At 46.7% G+C, this 15,677-nt stretch overlaps 1 protein-coding gene across 2 annotated transcripts in view; it reads right to left on the reverse strand.

Moving 5' to 3' along the window:
- Positions 1-778: 778 nt before the first annotated feature.
- Positions 779-15,677, reverse strand: part of znf653 (zinc finger protein 653) — a 41,797-nt gene continuing 26,898 nt past the window's right edge. For both annotated transcript variants that reach the window (XM_070867264.1, XM_070867265.1), the window contains 4 exons: positions 14,459-14,570; positions 10,344-10,458; positions 6,927-7,026; positions 779-5,196 (listed from right to left, as the gene is read on the reverse strand). In XM_070867264.1, the coding sequence (XP_070723365.1) occupies positions 5,019-5,196; positions 6,927-7,026; positions 10,344-10,458; positions 14,459-14,570 (505 nt within the window). In that variant the 3' untranslated portion in view covers positions 779-5,018. The remainder of the gene's footprint in view (positions 5,197-6,926; positions 7,027-10,343; positions 10,459-14,458; positions 14,571-15,677) is intronic.

Genomic DNA, 15,677 nt, shown 5'->3' on the forward strand with positions numbered 1-15,677 from the left:
CCTCAGCCCTGCACTGGGAGTGTCAGCCTGGATTTTTTTTGTTCTCCAGTCCCTAGAGTGGGACTCAAACCTACAACCTTCTGACCATTCCGGAGATGAGGGGGTTACCTTATGATAGATTGAGTAGACTGGGTCTTTACTCGTTGGAGTTCAGAAGGATGAGGGGTGATCTTCTAGAAACATTTAAAATAATGAAAGGGATAGACAAGATAGAGGCAGAGAGGTTGTTTCCACTGGTCGGGGAGACTAGAACTAGGGGGCACAGCCTCAAAATACGGGGGAGCCAATTTAAAACCGAGTTGAGAAGGAATTTCTTCTCCCAGAGGGTTGTGAATCTGTGGAATTCTCTGCCCAAGGAAGCAGTTGAGGCTAGCTCATTGAATGTATTCAAGTCACAGATAGATAGATTTTTAACCAATAAGGGAATTAAGGGTTACGGGGAGCGGGCGGGTAAGTGGAGCTGAGTCCACGGCCAGATCAGCCATGATCTTATTGAATGGCGGAGCAGGCTCGAGGGGCTAGATGGCCTACTCCTGTTCCTAATTCTTATGTTCTTATGTTCTTATGACCCAGAGGCGAGAGTGCTGCCCACTGAGCCATGGCTACAGAAGATGGCAATGCGAGAAGGGACGATGGTGTTCTCCTGGATCAAGCCGCACCACCTCACTTTGCCCAAACATAAGAACCACGGACTGAGATTCGGGACCAGAACAGGACACCACGATAAAAAGCTACTCCTGGCAACACCACCAGTGTGAAATAACCATCAAGACGTCCATTAAAATAATTTGACATTTACTAACACAAAAAACACACCATGAAATAAAAACTCTCATTATACATTCATACACTTATCACCGTACAGGTTCAGTTTGTAAACAGTCCTTTTGTTGATGCTTCCCTCAACTTTAATGAGACCTGAAAGGCATGACTAATAAAATGCCAGTGCTCAATCACTGTGTCTCAAATGCAGGCTAGGCAGAACTGCCTTACTTTCAATACCTGGATTAGTGCGAGGACCTTGCAAGAAATTTAGTGCCCCATTGCTCCTGCTCTGAAGCTATTGCCTGCTGCTGGGGGTATGGTCCCATAGGTGCGGCTCAGCCTCTGGTGCTTTGCCCAAAGAGACTCTTCGTCCGGTGAGAATTGAAACACAGCGAGTGCCAACAGTTGCGAGCGGTTTCACAGCGAGCCCAACTGTACGCACACCCCCTATGCTCCTGCGTTTCCCTGCTGGGTTGATTGCCAAGCCAAGGCGCAGAGGGGGAACTGCAAATCCAGGAATTACTACTCGCTGTTGCGATCTCCAATTCGCTCTTCCATTCAAATAATTACTATCGAAGGACACCCATATCGACACCAACCGAAGACAGGGGCAGGCGGTGCATGAAGGAGGTTTGGTCGTGAGCGAAAGGCCACAGCAGCCTGGCCCCCAAGCCCACTCTTATCTTGCCGGTGCTGGGGTGGGGGGGGGGGGGGGTTAGCCATGCTGGAAATAATAGGTTGGATAAATCACCAATGGCAGACATTTGAGAGAGCTTATTAAAACCATTAATGTTCAAAGATTTAAATGGAGAGCATAGCTCCCAGGTTACACTGCTTCCCCTCTGTAATGTATGCCCCTGGTGAGCATGCTCACAGGTTTATAGAACTGCTGAGTTGTGAGTGGCTCAGCCAGTCACGTGATGTTCACAAGACTCAATAAAACCCCAGCCAGTTGGGTTCGGGGGATCCACGACGAGGCAGGTGGTTGAGAGCCTGGTGGATGAACTGGTAATGTGTCATGTGATTGTTGAACCTTTTGCTAATAAACCAACTAGTTCTTAATAGCAATGTGTTGCTATGAATTCTTAAGCGAAGAACCCATGAAGCAAATACATTACACCCTCATCTCAGTGGACTCCTCTATTAATCTCTTTCTGTTCGCGTTGTTTAACCCACGAGACCTTCCAGTGGAATGATCAATGCAAGAGGGAGTAATATAAAGTTGGATTATAACTAACCAAATGTGGTTTTCTTTCCTCTTCCAAACTTTCCCCCTGCTCCTCTCTTCATGCCGGGGCACGATTCTATGCGTGAGTGGCACCTTCTGCTACCTCACCGAGAGGGTCATTCATTTGTGACCTCTGTGTTGGGCAGGGCATTCAAGTGGGAGGGATGGGACCATCATAGCCACGCTTGATCCTGCACTCACCCAACGTTCACCCTTACACTTCCCAGTACTGGAGAGCGATCTGGTGCAAGGGCCCTGGCTGATTTTCCGCTCGCTTTGCCCAGAGGTGCTGAAGCCACCAGCACCACTAATGCCAACCCGACGAAGATGGGCAAACTCGGCAGATCACTCAGCAGACAAAGCGTTTTTTTTTTATCCACCACCATTGGGGGGAGTGCTCGGGTCCACTTTTAACCCACAGCGTGCTAAAACCTACAAGGAATTCGGTAACCCTGGGCCAGCAAGTGATGAATCCACCTCGCATACATTGGATGACTTAGCTCTGTGGGTTACCTCAGTGAGTTAGCACTGCGTCAGCGGTAGTTGATGATGTGACTTGCTCGAGCGTCAATGCCCTGTTTTCCAAGTGGTTGAAAAGTTGGCCTTTTGGAATTTTTTTAGCCACTCAGAGCCAATTGTTTTTTTAATGGATCATCAACGTGCTTTACTCCAGGAAAAGTGTGTTTGAAGATCAGGCCCTCAAAACTGTCACCAAGCTCATGGTCTACAGGGCTGTAGTAATACCCGCCCTCCTTTATGGCTCTGAGATGTGGACCACATATAGTAGGCACCTCAAGTCGCTGGAGAAATATCACCAGCGATGTCGCCGCACGATCCTACAAATCCCCTGGGAGGACAGACGCACCAACATTAGCGTCCTCGACCAGGCCAACATCCCCAGCATTGAAGCACTGACCACACTTGATCAGCTCTGCTGGGCAGGCCACATTGTTCGCATGCCAGACAAGAGACTCCCAAAGCAAGCGCTCTACTGAGCACAGGCAGCGGAAGGAGCGTGCGGCAAACCAGACTCCCTACCCACCCTTACCCTCAACGACTATCTGTCCCACCTGTGACAGAGACTGTGGTTCTCGTATTGGACTGTTCAGAGTGGAAGCAAGTCTTCCTCGATTCCGAGAGACTGCATATGATGACGACGATTATTCCAAAAAGGACAGTGGGCTGGCAAGGCAAGAAGTTTGCCACATTTACTATTTAGACAATGACGACTTTGTTACTGTAATAACATACAATAAAAACACCGTTTTTAAAATACTGGTACAACGTCCGAAATCCTGAATCCTCGGGGCCGAGTCTGTTCCAAATTTGGGGTTTTTCCGGATTTCAGACAAGAAAATCAAGAGTCTGAAATCCTCGACTGAATCCGTGTTGGGTTTTGAGCGGCGAGGTCCGAAATCCGGCAATACCCAAAATCTGGCACGTATTCGGTTGAGGATTCCAGATTTCAGACTTGATTTTCTTGTCTGATAATCCGGAATCCTCCCCTGACTCAGTGCCGCATTTTGGATTTTGCCTCAAAAATGTCCCGTTTTCGGACTATAATTCAGCACGACTCCATCAGCTATGCGCAAAATGTCCGGTTTTCGGAGTTCCAGATGCTGCACCTGTATACATTTCTTTGACTTGGCCAGTCCCTTCTTTCCACATTCTTCATTTTAAACTTCTTTCCGTAGCCACCCCTCGCTACCGAATGACTGAATAGGTTTAACCAGCGTGTGACTGAACCACACAGCCCAGCAAGATCTTGCAGTTTGATTGCCCCCACTCTGCTGTGTTCGCTGATCGTAGCCAAGGTGGTATTGGGGACACTAGGTGAAGGGAGAGTGTGGCTCACTGGAGATGGCCCGTGTGGTTCAGTTGCCAACCAAGATCGTGGCTCGTGTACAAACAACAGCCACTTGGGCATGAGACGGGGCGTCCATGGAACTGTACCCCAGCAGCAGTCAATGGCTTTCGGAAAGGAGAGAAAATGCAAGATTATCTAGATGCTCCATTTCATTTTTTGCCATCGGTACTTGCTAGTTATTTTGCTTCCAAATAGTAAATGCGGCAATTTTCTTGCCATGTCATCCCACTGTCCGATTTGGAGCAACGCACGTTGATGATTGCAGGAGAACTATTGAAGATATTGCACATTACTGATCCCGGATTGCGTTCAACAGTCTGTTAAATAGACATGTCACACACTTGCGCCATCTGCAATTGTAGTACAGGTATGCATAAGGAGTGTCTATTAGTGTTTAATTATTAATTAGAAATTTGCTGGGCTATGGGGAAAGAGCAGGGGGAAGTGGGATTCATTGGATCGCTCTTTCAAAGAGGCACGGTGGGCCGTATGGCCTCCTTCTGTGCTGTATGATTCTATGACCTATGAACCATTCAAAAAAAAAATGGTGTCAAAGTGGCTAAAAAGTTCCAAAAGGCCAACTTTTTAACCACTAGGAAGACAGGTCATTGGAGCTGGAGCAGATCACGTCAGTAGCGACTGCTGACGTAGTGCTAACTTCACCGAGATAATCCACAGAGCTAACTAGTTAGCTCGCCGGCGGTCTAGGCAGGCACGATAGATGTTTGCCCAAACGATGTGCCCCCACCACCACCATCAACTGCCCATGTCAACCCCACCACACTCGAGGCCCATTGGCGGCCCAAGAGCTTTATAAGTATGCCATTTAATTTCAGGACAATGACAAGTTCAGCACCAAATCCACCTTTGGCTTAATCAGCAGTCGGTTCAGAGTGCATTCCGAGAGTGACCCCACCGCCTCTCTTCCCCCCCCCCCCCCCCCTCCCAAGCACCAGTGATTGCACTGGCCCAAAATTCAAGTAAACTCACTGCATTTCCCCTTCCCCCAATTTGAAAATATTTAATATAGAGCAAAAGCTGAAAATAATATAAAATTTCCTATTCATATGGTCACAGTACTTGCACAGAATTGACGCGGAGTCGAGGAGGGGCTGTGCGTGTTCCTCAAAGTGTTACTGCAGCACAAGCCCGGTACAGTCACATGCTCTCATGCTCGGGGTGGCTTTTTAGCTTGTGAAATTTGACGCTGTCCATTTTTTCAAACTTCTTGCCACAGTATTCGCAGGTGAAGTTGTACTGGATCTCCGTGTCGTGCTTCTTCATGTGCCAGTTCAGCGACGCTCTCTGTCGACACTGGTACCCACAGATTTCACACCTTCAAAACACAATTATTGAGACCTGATTGTGGTGTATAAAATTATGAAGGGGCTGAGATAAGAGTGGACAGGCACAGCACCTTTTTCCCTTAGCAGAGGGGTCAAAAACCAGGGGGGCGGACATAGATTTAAATTCATTGGTCGGAGGTTTGGAGGGGATTTATGGGGAAATTTCTTCACCCAGACGGTGGTGGGGGTCTGGAACTCACGGCCTGAAAGGGTGGTAGAGGCAGAAACCCTCACCACGTTTAAAAAGTACTTGGATGTGCACCTGAAGTGCTGTAACCTACAGGGCTACGGACCGAGAGCTGGAAAGTGAGATTAGGCTGGGTAGCTCTTTGTCGGCCGGCACAGACACGATGGGCCGAATGGCCTCCTTCCGTGCTGTACATTTCTATAATTCTGGGGGGGGAGCCTCGTTAATGCCAGGCACTGTTCAACATGCGGATTCTCAATTTAGCACTTTTCAACACGATCGTATGGTAATCATTGATGAGGAAAGCTATTTGGGTTCATCTTAGTTCAACCATCCAAAAAGAAACTCGTCTCCCGCCCCTCATTGCAACAACCAGTTGTCTCTGAAATGATTCCAGGGATTTTGCTTTCACTGCTCTGTCTAAGAGGCCACTCCATGTGCGCGTGTGTGTGTGTGTGTGTGTGTGTGTGTGTGTGTGTGTGTGTGTGTGTGTGTGTGAGAAAGAGTTTCGAGAGATCAATCTTAACTTTACAGATTATCCGGTCATTCATATTGCGGTTTGTGGGAGCTTGCTGTGCGCAACATGGCTGCCGCGTTTCCTACACCAGCAACAGTGACTACACTCCAAAAAAGTACTTCATTGGCTGTAAAGGGCTTTGAGACATCCTGAGGTGGCGGAAGACACTATATAAATCCAAGTCTACTTTGAAAAAACTTTTACTAGCTTGAATCTGTGCATCTTGGCCTGCTCTCACAACTTAGTATTGTTCCAGATTAATTTTCTTCCCCCAACCCCACTGAGCTGTGAATGGGTGTATTTATATCCTTGTTTTCAAATCCCTCCAGGGCCTCGCTCCTCCCTATCTCTAATCTCCTACAGCCCCACAACCCCCCCCGCCCAGAGATGTCTGCGCTCCTCTAATTCTGCCCTCGTGAGCATCCCTGATTATAATCGCTCCACCATCGGTGGCCGTGCCTTCTGTTGCCCGGGCCCCAAGCTCTGGAACTCCCTCCCTATACCCCTCTGCCTCTTTCCTCCTTCAAGACGTTCCTTAAAACCGACCTCTTTGACCAACAGCTGCCTTAACTTCTCGTGTGGCTCGGTGTCAATTTTTAAAATCCTATAATACTCCTGGTGGAGCACCTTGGGACGTTTGACTATGTTAATGGCGCTATATAAATACAAGTTGTTGTTGTAATAACACTCGTCACCAAAAGGGCAATCTTGAGAGAGGAGATGTCTGTGTGTAAAGCAGGGTCGTTACAGAAGCGGCACATTACTCTGCAAATGGCTGTGCTGCTCGTGACTTGGGAGGGTTTGACACTTAACATTGTGACCGGAAAACAAATATATGAAAAAGAGTTCCTTTCCACAGTGACGACGAACAAAAACATATGAATAAATTTGAAGTTGCAATTAAGACTCCGACGGGATTCAAAAACTGCCAAGCGAGGATGGAACACAAACAAAACTACAAGCAAACGGCCCGCCCGCTTTCCTCAAGAGAACTGTGCGGTAGCGAGAAAACCTACTGGAGTGGAGTCTCCCCAGTGTGCGTCCTTCGATGTACTTCAAGGTGATTCTTCCTTTTGAATGGCTTTCCACACGTTTCGCAGATAAAGTCCCGCACGTCTAGATGGCAGAAAACGAATAAATTAGAACCAGCAATCTTGCGTTCACTTTTTTTTTAAAAAGTGAAAACAGATTTAATGCAACCTGCATCAAGCTGCCTTCCAATAAATGTTGGTACAGGTGAAGCAGGAGATTGGTTATTGCTGCGATACCAGCATTTTTACTGCAGGAAACTTGTGCAATTTTGCTGCACTGTCATCAAAGCACGCTACACACAGCCAGCGCAGAAAGTAGTGGAAGTGGCAGGATGCTGCACTGTGCCAAAGCAACGGTCCGCTTTTATCGACGCCAACACCATGGCTTCCCGTGCTGGCAAACATCGCACCACCACACCTACGCCGCGAATATGCAGTCTCCAGAGAATACAACCGCTACACCGGCAAAGACAGGCCGATGCAGGCCGAATGGAACAACCGACAACCAACCCCATTTCAAACCTAGGCGGCCATTTTTTAAACCGTCGCCGAAGCCCTTCAGCGATCTCCCCTCAGCCTCGATGACCGACGGCGAAATGCTCGGAGGAACTGCGACACACGGAATAGATTCCTTAAGAGGACCCCACAGTACAACCTGAAGGATCAAACCTTCCTCGCAAACAGCAGACAACCATCAACCACCTCGAAACCAGTCACGGTCGATGCTGACACCTTCTCCACAGGTGGAAGATTAAAGCATCCCCATCATGTGACTGTGGAGCTCCTAATCAGACCCTGGGGCACATCATCGAGCACTGCCCCCAGAGGGAATTCACAGGCAGCCTGCACAGTATCCACGCTGTTACACCACAAGCTTTGGTCTGGATATCCAACTTGGATATTGACGTTTGATTTGCTATAATCATACGAAAGAAGACTTGCCCTAGGTATGGGAGTGTAAACTACTTCTTTCATAGCCACAACGGCAAGTGTGCCTGCAATCACCTTGACTGAAAAATCAGATTTAAGAGTGCAGTAGGTTGTGTCATAAAATGCCCTTGGGGCCAGATGTTTTCTAAAAGTATTGGAAACAGAACTTCTCTGCAAAGTCTGTTAAAACTATAGTCTTAAAACTGGAGGCCTCTGTCCATTGCCATAAATCTCTCAGTCCTACCAGTAAGCACTCATTATGCCCTGCAGTCCAGTCTGCATGCATCAACTCAGCTGAAGTGACGTGAAGAAGTGGGTTTTAATGTTATTTATATTCGGTGAAAACATTGCGTTATATAATACTGCTCCGGGGAGCAAGTAACAAAGCTGTCGCCCTTGTTTTTTTTCACAGGGCTCTGCTGTTTATAAACCCTCACACTCTTGGCCTGACACAGATTGGACCCCAGACGCAGTTTCAATCCCACTGTTGGGTCACGGACTCGCATTTTTCCCAGGGCACATTATTTTTTGGAAAACATGCGGGACTTAATTACAATCAAAGGGTGTCATTATAACTGACATCTGTTGTCCTCTGCACCAGGCTATCCAAGCTTTTAGTCTTTGTACGCCGATAAGTTCATATCAGAGAGCCTAGGGTAAGAACATAAGAAATAGGAGCAGGAGTAGGCCGTACGGCCCCTCGAGCCTGCTCTGCCATTCAATAAGATCTTGGCTGATCTTCGACCTCAACTCCACTTTCCCACCTGATCTCCATATCCCTCGATTACCCTAGAGTCCAAAAATCTATCTATCTATCTCAATCTTGAATATACTCAACTATTCAGCATCCAGAGCACTTTAGGGAAGAGAATTCCAAAAATTCACAACCATATTGAGTGAAAGAATTCCTCCTCATCTCAGTCCTAAATGGCTGACCCCCTTATCCAGCGACTACGCCCCCTAGTTGTAGGTGCCACACATGAATCTCAAATGCATGTTCCTATTAATGTGCATGTATTTCTATTTGCCCAGAATAACAGACCTTGGTGCTCCAATTGGAGATTTATCCACCAAAGCAGTCGGTTTCCAGCCTCCGCAGCCACAGAATTCAAACAGCACAAGTCAGCCACTAAGAGCAGAAAGGGCAGGATTACCTGAGTTTTGAGAGCCAGATTAGCAGGGCTGCATTAGCCCATGGGCCACATGCTCGACACACATATGCACAAGAAAAAAAATTGGAGTATTTATGACCCAATAACATTTCTAAATGCCCTGAAAAAGGCAATGAAACACAGGTAAAAATTCCCATGTGCCAAAACTGTGAACCTTTTCCCGATAATAATGCGTGAATTCCTCTTCGTGCTCTATTATCTTTACTTGTATTGTTCTTTATGATCTTCAATCTATGAATCTCTAATTTCACTGTACAGCTCAAATATTTTGCATTTATGTACCCTAATCTCACAATCAGATGAAGTTTATAAACAGCACCTATTTAGATCAGCAGCGGCTATTCCGGTTATAATTTGAAGATGCAGGGAGGATGTTTCCTCTGGCTGGGGTCACGGTCTCAGAATAAGGGGTCAGCCATTTAGGACTGAGATGAGGAGACATTTCTTCACTCAGAGGATGGCAAATCTTTGGAATTCTCTACCCCAGAGGGCTGTGGAGGCTGAGTCGTTGAGTATATTCAAGGCTGGGATCGATAGATTTTTGGATATTAAGGGAATCAAGGGATCTGGGGATAGTGCAGGAAAGTGGAGTTGAGGTAGAAGATCAGCCATGATCTTATTGAATGGCGGAGCAGGCTCGAGGGGCCGAATGGCCTACTCCTGCTGCTCATGTTCTTATAACTAGATCACGTCACCTCTCAATCTTCTGCAATGAAATCAATTTCAGTCCTGCAAGCCTGTACTTATGAGAAGATATGAAGAGGTCCTTCCATCCATTCTCTCCAATGGAAAGTGTTGAATTTTCAAGGTCTTGACCCCTTAACTTGTTTTCTAAGAGAGGCCGATTAATCACAGATAAAACTGTGAACTTCCTCTAGATAATATGTCCATGTCCTGAACCAATTTGGCCATTCCCTCACCAATGTATCCATGTCCAGTTGAAGATAAGGAGACCAAAAGCTGTACAAGGAGTTCAAAGGACCTAATTAACCTATTTCGATTTGTGAATCAAGTACACTGGAGATGCAGCCAAGGACTCACTTTTCTTTGGTGCGCAGTAAACTGGCATTATATACAAAACAGCTCCTCACCCGTCACAGGAGGTCGCAGCTGGTGACCAGAGATCAGAGCTCACAAAAGCTCCTCATTGATGCATTATTCAACACAAGCACAAGCTTAAAGAATACATTTTCATAGCTCCAACCTTTATGAGCAGATTGCAACTTTAAAAGCAATCCTCTCATTAAGATTGGCAGCTGAAGTCTCTCACAAAGGATGCGGAGTTTTATCTGGAACCTACCTGTGTGAATGATCATGTGTCGCCGTAGATGATTTGATAAATAAAACCTCTTTCCACAACCTGGGTGCGAGCAGACTTTTGTTTTCCCTTTTCTGTGCACAAGGTTGACATGGTTCTGATCAGGAAGAAATATTTGTAAAAATTAAATGGGAGGGAACATTTTTAGTTTACGCAAACACTTAAGATGCTAGATTTTGACTTTAATTCATTTATATGTGTAATGTATGCACCCGTGTGGATGCTCACAGGTTTCTAGAGCTGTTGTATTGTGAGTGGCTTAGCCAGTCATGTGATGTTCACAAGACTCAATAAAACCCCGGCCAGTTGGGTTCGGGGGATCCACGATGAGGTATGCAGTTATGAGCCTGGTGGATGAACTGGTAATGTGTAGTGTGATTGTTAAATCCTTGTTAATAAACCAATTAGTTCTTAATAGCAGGAAATCTCAGACCCGTTTCTCTCTCTACAGATGCTGCCTGACCTGCTGAGGTTTCCAGCATTTTCTGTTTTTATTTCAAATTCCAGCATCTGCAATATTTTGCTTTTGTATTAGTTCTTAATAGCAATGTGTTGCTATGAATTCTTAAGCAAAGAACCCATGAAGCAAATACATTACAATATGCCTTCCTTACACAGGTAGCAAACATGGATCTTTCGTCCAATATTCTGTAATCACTGGCAGGTGTACATTAGGGGCACTGACTGCAAGCAAGTGCATAATCCTGGTTTTCAATCAGATTCAGTTTTGCTATCCGCAAGTATCGTATTGGGTTATGCACTACTTCTAGTGAAACAAAAATGCTTTTTTTTCCCCCCATCAAAATCTCATATTATTGGACATGGGAAGAGGTCTAGTGCTTATGGGCTGCAGAACTATTTGCTAAAATGCCATTTTCTGAGATGTGCAAGCACATTTTGTGCAAATCTTTGCCACTGTATAGACTAGAATTGTGAATTAAACGCCCGCAGCATAATTATAAATTCTTTGTTTTCAATTGTGGGCTGCATCTGGTGAGCGTGCTTTTGGGCTATGTGGAGGGAGTGGCACTGGTGGTTCCAGGTCCGTCACTGGTGGTGATAACGGTTGGAGCAATTTGAGGTGATGGGTTAAGAGTTATCGTACAAGCAGCATAGTGGCATCTTAAAACGGAGCGAATCAAGTGCGAGTTGTTCAATAGCATATTGGTGGTAGTATATTAAATAAGCACAGTGACAATATTGTTTGTGAATATTAATATCAGGATCACTATCAGATTGAAAGAGCTTAACCCATTTGACATTCAAGTAAAATATAAAATAGAATATCTCCTTGTAGCTTTCGCATATTGCCCTCGCTCGACAAAGAAAATAAATCTTGCATTTAACTACTAGAATGTACAGATTGTAGCATGCAAATGAGCTTATCCATTAAAAACCAGAGGGAAGGGATCAAACAATGGCTGTTGCAATAAAACATGAAACTATGTCAGCTGTGGCTCAGTGGGTAGCACTCTCACCTCTCAGTCAGAATATTGTGGGTTCAAGTCCCACTCCAGGGAACTTGAGCACACAAAATTCGAGGCTGACACTCCCAGTGCAGTGCACTGTCGGAGGTGCCGTCTTTCAGATGAGACGTTAAACCGAGGCCCCGTCTGCGCGCTCAGGTGGACGCAAAAGATCCCATGGCACTAATCTGAAGAAGAGCAGGGGGAATTATCCCCAGTGTCCTGAGGCCAATATTTATCCCTCAATCAACATCACCAAAAAAAAGAGATTATCTGGGTCATTATCACATTGCTGTTTGTGGGAGCTTGCTGTGCGCAAATTGGCTGCCACGTTTCCCACATTACAACAGTGACTACGCTCCAAAAAGTACTTCATTGGCTGAAAAGCGCTCCGGTGGTCGTGAAAGGCGCCATATAAATCCAAGTCTTTCTTTCATTTTTTTTTTACATGAAGCCATTCGCGTTGCCGTGCAGTTTTATGATGCTTTTATATTGACCAAATGCAGATTAACTGGTCAGCCACATGCCCTTTAAATTGAGCGACCTTGCAGCGCCCTGGAAGACCTGCTAAGCTGGCTTACTGGCTTTTATACGTCGCGCAGCCCGTTAAAGGGGCCGGCCAAACAAAAAAAAATGACAGGAAACATTGCTAGTCGGTCATCTCATTAGTGCCCACGGCATCTTGCTGCGCGCAATGCAGCTGCTGCACTTGTCTACGCAGCAGCAGACACTGCACCTCCAAAAGCCGCTGCCGCTTGCGAGGAGCCTCGAGGTGTAGAGTGGCCATGTTTTAGTTTTCTTTAAATTAGAGCACAAAGGTAAGCACGCAGCTCCGGCTGCACATAAATGAATTATAAATGATCCGATTTTTCACGCTGGGTTGGCAGGACTGAGCTACCTGTTCCAGTCTGTTGTGGACGTTCTGGCAAGTTTGCAGACTCCGCCGCCGGCTGCCATGGTATGGAGGACGGTACTGGATGGGGATGGCAATGAGGGCGGCAGTGGAAGGCCAGTATAGCACTGCTCTTAAAAACTGTAGCAGCAAGGAGAAATTCGCCCTCAACAGGCAGTTTTTTTTGGATTGCAAGAAGCAAAGCAGACATGGAATCAGGGGATCGGGTGGGAAAGTGGAGTTGAGGTCGATGATCAGCCATGATCTCATTGAATGGTGGAGCAGGCTCGAGGGGCCTACCCCTGCTCCTAATTCTAATGGGATTACATGCTGTTTATTGATATGAGAAAATTCTTAAACATTTTTGCAAATTCAAAATGCCTAGTTTGAGCGATGAGTTTTCAAAGATTGTGGACAAAACGTGGCGGCTGTCCTTACAGGACTACTCTTTAATCCAAAGCTGCTTTGTTCAAATTAACATAATTCAAATGGCTTTGAGCACCAGATTTGCAGTGTTATTTGCATTGCTGAATTTAAATTATTGGTAATTCAATGCTTTTAGTGCAGAAGCGAGAGACTTTGGTAGAACCTGCTCCTTTTTTTTTGCACCACATTAGTACCGCCGGTCGATGCTAGCGAGGCAAAATTGCCTCCAATTTGCAATTTGTGCCGTGCCTCGCAATAAACGCCCGTCTGGCACACAACCGGCGATGATGTCATCGGCGTGCACACCGCCCCCTCCCTGCCCCGCACCGACCCCTTTGCGCACCGTGGGGGGAAATTGCCACGTGGGACACGAGGCTTGCGTGGGGCGCTGACCCGGGGCGCCTCTTAAAGGGGAGGCCGTGCACATCCTGGGCCGCCATTTTATTTTGTCGGGCGACTTGTCTCGGCCGGGCCACCATCCTGCAGCCCAGGACTCTGCTTTGCGAGCCGGGCCGCTGGGCCCAGTGGTGGCCACCAAGGGACCGTGCAGGGGTCCACAGCGGCCCTCCCCTTTAAACGTTCAGCACGGGGATTTGACGGCTCGGGAGCGCCCCTCCAACGAGGTGGAACGCCCGAGACATCGCTCCGCCTCGTTTGAGGGGCGCTAAAGGGGCAATTCCGCACCGGGGATGGGACTTCCGCCCCGGGCGTTAAATGACCTGGGGCCGGAAGGTTACCGCCCCCGGATGGGCCCATGGGGCAATTTCGGCCACTTTGAGTTATCAGCAGACCGCACGGTCAGCTCCCCTCACATGGAAGTAAGAGGTTAAACCATCACATTTTGTTGGTGTGGACATTAGCTTTGAGGTATCATGCACAAATTGCACGAGGCAATCCAGATTTCATTGCTATGGCAAAAACCTCTGATAAATCTTCTGACTACGTCCCATCATGCCAGGGTATTGTTTTCAAACTTGGACAACCGTCATCATCACAGGCAGTCCCTCGAAACGAGGATGACTTGCTTCCACGCCAAAAAAAAGAATGAATTCACGAATGAAGAACCCGAACTATATCCTCAAGGGTGGAAGACTCCTGCGCGTGGATTTTTTTAACGTGTGGTGGCCGCTGCACACCAGCCACCACACGGGCTTGACAGAGCTAGGTCTTGGTCCAGTCAGAAGATTGGACAACCATCTTGCCATCGGCTGCCTCGTGCAAAAAGGATCGGTAAGGGCGACTTGTTTTTTTTCCCCCTCTTGAACTAATGACAAACCTTTAATCTTTCAACAGGTTCCGGGGTCAGCACTTGCCTGAAAGCTGTTCAGTGTGATGTACACCTGGCTGCATCCCTCGTGCGGACAGTGAAACAGCTGAAACATCCCGTCGGCATCAATAATGTGGCCCCGTTTCTTTCTCTTTGTCCTAGGGAGAGGATGCAGGGTTTAGATTGTGTCCATTTCAGTAACGCAACGGAGAAACCTACATAATAAATGATCTGCGCATGCTGTTTCCTGCTTATTTAGGCAGTCACATAGCTTAGTGAGCAGCTGAGTCACACAGGACAAAGGCTCTCGGGTAATGAGCTCTGCTCTGTTCGGAGTTCAGCTGATCTTAAGTTGGACGGCAATGTGTCGCTACAGTTAGCCTCAGCAAAGGTTCCCACTCCTGGTTGCTGTCATAAGAAATAGGAGCAGGAGTAGGCCATTTCGCCCCTCGAGCCTGCTCCACCATTCAATAAGATCATTGCTGATCTGATCTTGGCCTCAACGCCACTTCCCTGCCCACTCCCATAACCCTTCATTCCCTTATCGGTCAATAATCTGTCTATCTCCACCTTAAATATACTCAATGACCCAGCCTCCACAGCTCTCTGGGGTAGAGAATTCCAAAGATTCACAACCCCGAGAGAAGAAATTCCTCCTCATTTCCGTTTTAAATAGGCGACCCCTTATTCTGAAACTAGATTCCCCCACGAAGGGAAACATCCATTTGTTGAGTGCCTTCTACTGAAAGAGCGTGTGCATGTGGACATTGTGTCAGGGACACTAAAGGGCTTGGATGTATTGAGCCTCACGGTCAAATAACCCGATATTGACAAGTCCCAAGAGCCAGTGTCCAACCAATCTTATTAACAAAGTAGGGCGCTTAAGTTGAGGAGACTTTAGGAATGAAACACAAGGGGCAATAAATATAAGATAGTCACGAATAAATCGAATAAGGAATTCAGGAGAAACTTCTTTACTCAGAGAATTGTGAGAATGTGAAACTTGCTACCAACATGGAGTAGTTGAGGTGAATATTCTGGTCGCCATATTATAAAAAGGATGTAGAGGCACTGGAGAGGTTGAAAAGAAGATTTACAAGGATGATACCAGAAATGCGAGGGTATACATAGCAGGAAAGGATGAACAAGCTGGGTCTCTTTTCTCTTGAAAATAGAAAATATCGAGGTCTTTAAAATTATGAAAGGTTTTGATGGAGTGGATACAGAGAAAGTGTTTCCACTTGTGGGGAAGAGCATAACTAGAG

The sequence above is a fragment of the Pristiophorus japonicus genome, chromosome 24, assembly GCF_044704955.1.
Source record: "Pristiophorus japonicus isolate sPriJap1 chromosome 24, sPriJap1.hap1, whole genome shotgun sequence".
NCBI classification, from domain to species: domain Eukaryota; kingdom Metazoa; phylum Chordata; class Chondrichthyes; family Pristiophoridae; genus Pristiophorus; species Pristiophorus japonicus.